Here is a 6,000-nt window from a genome sequence, read left to right on the forward strand (position 1 = left end):
GTAAAATCTAGTGTGCACCTCCAAAGCCGTGTCCTGTACAGTTAACAGGACCAAAAGCAGCGTGGGTGAACAGCACTACGGAGCTTTGATTCGGAATGCAAAGGGAGAATTAAAAGCATTGAGGAAGGTGCAAGTTTATCTTGACGCCTCTTAGACTGAAACTGGGCTTTAGACAGAAGCACCTGCCCAAATGCCCAGTTCCCAAGTTTGACATTTAAGATGTCCGGGGTTACCATTTTTACTGTGAATTTACAACCACTTCAGCAAAATGGTGTAAAGAACTAGAATGTAGCTGTGGGAGGGGAATGACCCCAGGTGGTTTCAGACAAAGGCTGCCTGAGATGCATTGGCTTTCATGACTTCACATGGGCTTTGTCTTCACTCTGGTGTTGCATGAGTCGCATCTCCGAAAGTCTTACCTTATAAACCCAAGTGCTCAGGATGAAACTTGACATCATGTTGTTCTGTGTGTTGAAACCTTAGATCGTGCCAGGTTTACTCAAAAAGGTCGCAACCTCGGGTTGTGTTTTGAACTTGAGGCAAGTCCTGAAACTGAAACTTTCAAAATTCACTGCAAATGTATGTCTTTGGTTGTGGCTATGGAGCCAGGGCTCCCCCAGGGACTCAGCTGCAATGCTGCTAGCATGGGTATTTCAAGATTGAGTTTTCAAAACTTGTGTTACAATTGTACATGCAAAGAAGTCGTCCTTGGAATTAACAGCTGGCTTGCAGATGGGTTCACACAATGGAGCTTGTATCAAGCCCCAGGCATTTACAGACAATCAAGGTCAATGCTGTTATTCGGCCCGGGGCTCTGAAATCAAGGCCACTGAAAGGCTTCCCCAGTCCTACCCCTGCTTCGGAGCCCCTTTGCCGAAATACCGAAAGTCATATTTTCCTAACTGGTTCCCTCTGCTCTAGTATTGCATTAGCAGTCCTTAGCAGCAACACAAGAAAGTGACTTGCCAGGGCAAACAGCAAAACTGGCTGTGAGCAAAGTCCTGATGATTGCAGAGAATTAAAAAAGCTGAGAAAACAGGCGTGCGTCACTTTTTCCCCCCTCTCACCTCTTTCATTGAGATTTATCTTAGTGGCCATTTTTTTAGAGCTCTGTGTGCGCTCAAAGGGAGGGTAATAGTTTCTTTCCCTCGGGCACATGGTTGTAGGTCTGTTGAGAACAGCTCAGACTTCAAAGAACGTATTCTTGATACAAATCTTTCCTTCTTCTCCCCTTGGTCTGCGAGAGCGTTTGGGGCAAACGCCAGTGATGACATTTCCTCTCTGCTCCATCCCCCACCCCACTAAACACGCTTGCACACACACAGACACCCACATATGTACCAGGCAGGCTGAACCAGACAATAAATAAACACCCACTACTGAAGTCATTATTGCCTAACTGAAAAATTATTTGCTGGCAGTGTCTGTAGGATCATGACTAGCTCTTATCAAAATATGTGTGCACATAAATCAAGGAATGAGGTAATAATGACTCCTAGAAACTTCCAACTCCTCAATTATGCCCTAGCCTAATTAAATGTGTTTGGGGTTTTTTGAGAGAATTAGCCGTACAATTACGGTTGGAGAGCATGGAAACGGGATCGACAAGTAGGAACAGTGCAAACAGCCAATTCCCATCTGCCTCACGCAGGGTAATTCAGGAACAATACATCCAAACGCAGTGGAGTTACAGCAAGGAGACCGCAAAGACACCAAAAGTTGCTAACACCCTCCAAATTTTTTTAATATATGGAGGGAAAAATCAAGCAGTGACTTAGCGTGGAGGCTGAAGAAGGAACATGTGGCCGTCTGCTGCAGTTCGAGTCCGCTGCCTTCACGGCTGGAGTTTGACATACAAATTTTGCATTTGTATAAAAAAAGAAAGATCAGAGTCTGATCTGAACCTGACTGCTGGCGTGTGGGTTTTACTAGAGCCACTTGTTTTTGCGGCAGGTGTGATTTAGTCTTGTGTGTCTGCAAAGGCTCAGCATCTTGTTCCTTCGTTAACACCTGTATGCGTCAGCTCGCTGCTGAACTCAGCACCGGTACTCGGCGGGGTCGAGGTCGTAGCACGTTTTCCTGCAGTTTGTGGCCGATAAATCAATCCGCCCAGTTTGCTGACGGTACAGATTTGATGGGATCTTTTTTCCTGCGTCCTGAACACGTGTCACTAATTCTGACCTTTTCCTACCCTCCCACACAGGCTAAACTACCCAATCTGAAAGAAGTGGACGTCCGCTACACCGAAGCGTGGTGAACTCTCCCTGCCTCTGACTCTTCTCTTTTGCTTCTCATGAGAAGCAAAAAGATTTTTAAAACAAACGGGGGAAAAAAAAAAAAAAAGGCAAACCGGAAAAATAACTTTTGGCTAATACGTGTAGAGCAGTGAGTCCTGGGACTTGGTAGTAGGAGTCGTGGTTGTGGGGTAGAGGAGTGGCGTTGTGTGTGTCGGGGGGGGACGGGGCAAGCCTGGACCCGGCTGGATTCTTTCAGCTTTGTGATTTTTGGAATCAACATAATTTAAATTGAAAAAACAAAACAAAACCCCAACAAAACCCAAACCACAAAAAGGACTTTGTAGCAGCAAGAGGATTATAAAGAGGAAAAAAACACCTTTGTGGATTTTATTTGCCTTTTGTGTTTTATGCCGTGTGGAGAAAAAAAAAATATATTAATTTGTCATTATTTACCTGGGTTTCCTTGGCTGGCATCCATCCAGTCAGAACTCCTCTTTCACCAGTTTTGCTCCAGAGAATCAAACTTACAAAAATCTCAAGAGAAGAAAACCAAAACCAATATGATTTTCACCTCCCTCCCGTGTCCTTGCAGTTGTTATGCAAAGTAATTTTGTTGTACATAAGATTTACATAATGCACCTATTTAAGAAAATGGTTCACAAATAACAGGTCTGGGACCTGTCTTTTATTTATGAATTAATTCTTTTACCCTTTTTTTTTTTTTTTTTTTTTTTTGCGTATAGTACTGTATAAACTAGTTTGCTGTCTTGTTGTTATTATTATTTTTTTTTAAAAGGAAATGTCCTCCTTGAAGAATTGCCTTTTAGTAATGCATACTGTATTATACTACATGTCACAACATTCATCGTGTTGTCTTTTTGATTTCAAAATGCCTCAAATGTTATCAAGTAGGAAGGAAAATATCTATCAAGGGGGAGGGGGTATGGTTATTGGGGGGGGCGGTGTGCAGGGATTAATAAAAGTCACATTTCCTTCCAAAGTCTGAAAACTTTTTTTAGTCTTTAAACCATGTCAGGTTTAAACATGGGAGATGGGGAAAAGCCGTCGTTTATTTTGCCAATGGGGTATTTTGCAAAACTGTAGATTTTACAAGTTGCCTCGGTTGTTTTCTGTTTACGTCCGATATTTCAAAAAGAGAAAAAAAAGCTCTCCCTCCATGTTGTGCATCAGCTTTTTCTATTTTTTTCACCCCTCCTCTTCTCCACCCTCCCTTCCTCCTTTCCTCCCGCCCTCCCTCCCTTCCTCCCTCCCTCCCCCTACCTGTTCTGTGCACGCATTGTTCTGCATGTTCCTCTGGGAAGACTGAAAAAATAGCGTTGTTGCTGATCTGATAGCTCTGACCTGTCTGTAAATGTGACTGCTACATTTTTCAAATTCCACAATTGCTTAGAAGATGATTTTTTAAAAAATTGTGGTTTCTTTTATAACTATGCTGTTGACTTTTTTTTTTCATAATGAGCCTTCATTGTACAGAGCTGCTTATTTAAAAAAAAAAAAACAAACAAAAAAAACAAAAAGAAGTTTTTCCTCTGTTTAACACCTTTATTTTATTCTTCAGCACCTCAAGGTTTCACATACAGCCAATGTAATTTTTTATATATAAATATATATATATTTAATCTTATTCAATGGAAGCCAAGCTTTTGTTTTTGTTTTTTAAACTTTATTGCTACATAGACAACCCCTACCCAAATCATGTTCTTTTTTTTTTTTTTCTTTTTTTTTTATTTTTTAATAAATGAAACAGAAATTGAGTCTTAACTCATGCAGTGTGCCAGGTTTTTTTCCCCTTCAAATCCCAAACTGTATGCAGATGCAGTATGGGAAGAAAGAAGAAAAAAAAAAAAAAAAAAAAAAAAAAAAAGAAGAAAAATTATGCCAACATTTTCCTTAGCACTGTTGCTTTTACCAATGGTTTACTACTACTGTTCTGTAGCTGTGTACAAAGAGATGTGAAATAATTTCAGGCAAAAATAAACTGTAAGTGAATATCTTTTAGCTGCGTGCTTTGTGTTTTCTTTGAAGGAAGCTCCGGCCGGCCCGATACCGTGGGGGGGCTGTGGGAGGTGCAGAGGTGCCGGAGCTGAAGGAGGAGAGCTCACCCCAGAAGGGGTCTGCGCTCCCTGCTGCTGCCCCTCTCCTCCCTCCACAGAGCGGGGGCACCAGCAGGCTGCCGGGGTGGGTGTTTTCCACCAGTCACCAGGTTGCAAGGCGCCGCCACCCAGAAGGGATGAGGAGGAGAGTTGACTCCCTGTACGTCTGGTTCTTCTGTCCCTCCCCACGACCATTTATCTCTGCACTGTTCCTAATCCTTCACAGGCTCAAGGAGTTGGCGCACCGGCCGTCAGAATAGTTGCATTGGTGGGGTTTTTGCCCTGGTTGCCTGAAGTAGGCATGACTGGAAACACTGGGGTGTTTCCAGACTCGAGAGGGGTTTCTGTGTATTAAAGTGCATTTCCATTTCAGAGCAGCATCCAAACGGAGGGATCCACAGCGTTTGCATCTGCTCCCTGCCCTTGGTAAAGCACATGGGGGTGTGGGCTGGACGGCAGCAGAAAATCAGCTGGAGCTTCGCAACTCTGCTTCGGTTGTCTAGACAATTACTAAACTCCTTCAGCTTTTAAACCAGCGGGCCCCACTTGAAACCAATTCCCGCAGATATTCTGAGAGCTACCTTCATCACCTATGTTACCCAGCTCTTTTATTTTTATCTGTATTTCTGTCCTATTCCACAAAACAGACTTTAGGACATGGAGAAACGAGCATTTGTACTGTTTTTCCAGCTAAGGTAAGGAGTGCTCGCAGGATGGCCTTTGATAAAGAAGATAAACCCTGCCTTTATTTTTTTCCCGCTGAAACAAGACAGCTGTACCTGAGGCTGTCAGGCTTTTTGTGTCTTTTCCCCTTGTGCAGCCACTGTCCTCCGCTGGCCACAGCAGGGACTTCACAAAGCCCCCCTGGACCCTGAACAGCCAGAAAGACTCCTGTGGTGTTGCATGAGGGACTGAGAAATTGCCCAGGGAAGGGGAGCCGTGGGCCTTGACGCAGTGAGGCACATGTTGGACGCAGCTTCTCTCCCTCCTGCGGGCAGTGACCCCCGCCCCTGCTGCTCCCCAGGCTCTGCCTTCTGGGTTCTGCAGCCTCAGCTGCCTCCTCGGCCGTGGAGGAAGCTTGAACATCTCCAGTGCGCTGGTTTTGCTGTGATGCCACGCGGGTGACATGGAGTGAGCAGGGGAAGGATGTGCAGGACATCCCCCTTCAGCACCTGCCCTGGGTCCTGCCTTCCGCAGCAGCCTCCAGCAGTCACTCCTTTGTGCATCCTTCCCAATCTTGAGCCAGCAGGTATTTGTCCCTGTGATGGCAGCAGGCTAAATTCGGAGCAAGCTCGAAGATGACCAGTGTGCTGTTAAATAAAACGGTACTTGTGGTCTGTCTCACCTTGTGGAGGACATCTCTGCCAGGGCAGGTGCCTTTGGCCTCCAGCTCACGGCGATTTTAGAGTGGCATCGTTAGAAGTTTCCAAGGATTCTCGTATCGGTTACAAAGGGGGAGGATTAGACACGGTGTAATAAGAGTTGCTGTATCTCAGCTTGCGCTCAGAAAGGTTTTTCCACGTTTTTTCTACTACATCACTGGGGCCTGTAGAGGGCCCGGTGGTTTCACCTGGGTAATGATGCTTTTCTGCCTGCCTTTCAGCTGCTGCTTGCTGGTTAAAAACCCGTTAAAAAGCTGCCCGAGTTCA

At 44.8% G+C, this 6,000-nt stretch overlaps 1 protein-coding gene across 2 annotated transcripts in view; it reads left to right on the forward strand.

Annotated features, from left to right (window-relative positions):
* The window catches only part of CMIP (c-Maf inducing protein), a 137,914-nt gene extending 133,663 nt beyond the window's left edge, over positions 1 to 4,251 (forward strand). For both annotated transcript variants that reach the window (XM_074913429.1, XM_074913430.1), the window contains exon 21: positions 2,204 to 4,251. In XM_074913429.1, coding sequence (XP_074769530.1) covers positions 2,204 to 2,257 — 54 coding nt within the window. In that variant the 3' untranslated portion in view covers positions 2,258 to 4,251. The remainder of the gene's footprint in view (positions 1 to 2,203) is intronic.
* The last annotated feature ends 1,749 nt before the right edge of the window (positions 4,252 to 6,000 follow it).

Source organism: Athene noctua, chromosome 9 (assembly GCF_965140245.1).
Source record: "Athene noctua chromosome 9, bAthNoc1.hap1.1, whole genome shotgun sequence".
Taxonomy (NCBI): Eukaryota; Metazoa; Chordata; class Aves; order Strigiformes; family Strigidae; genus Athene; species Athene noctua.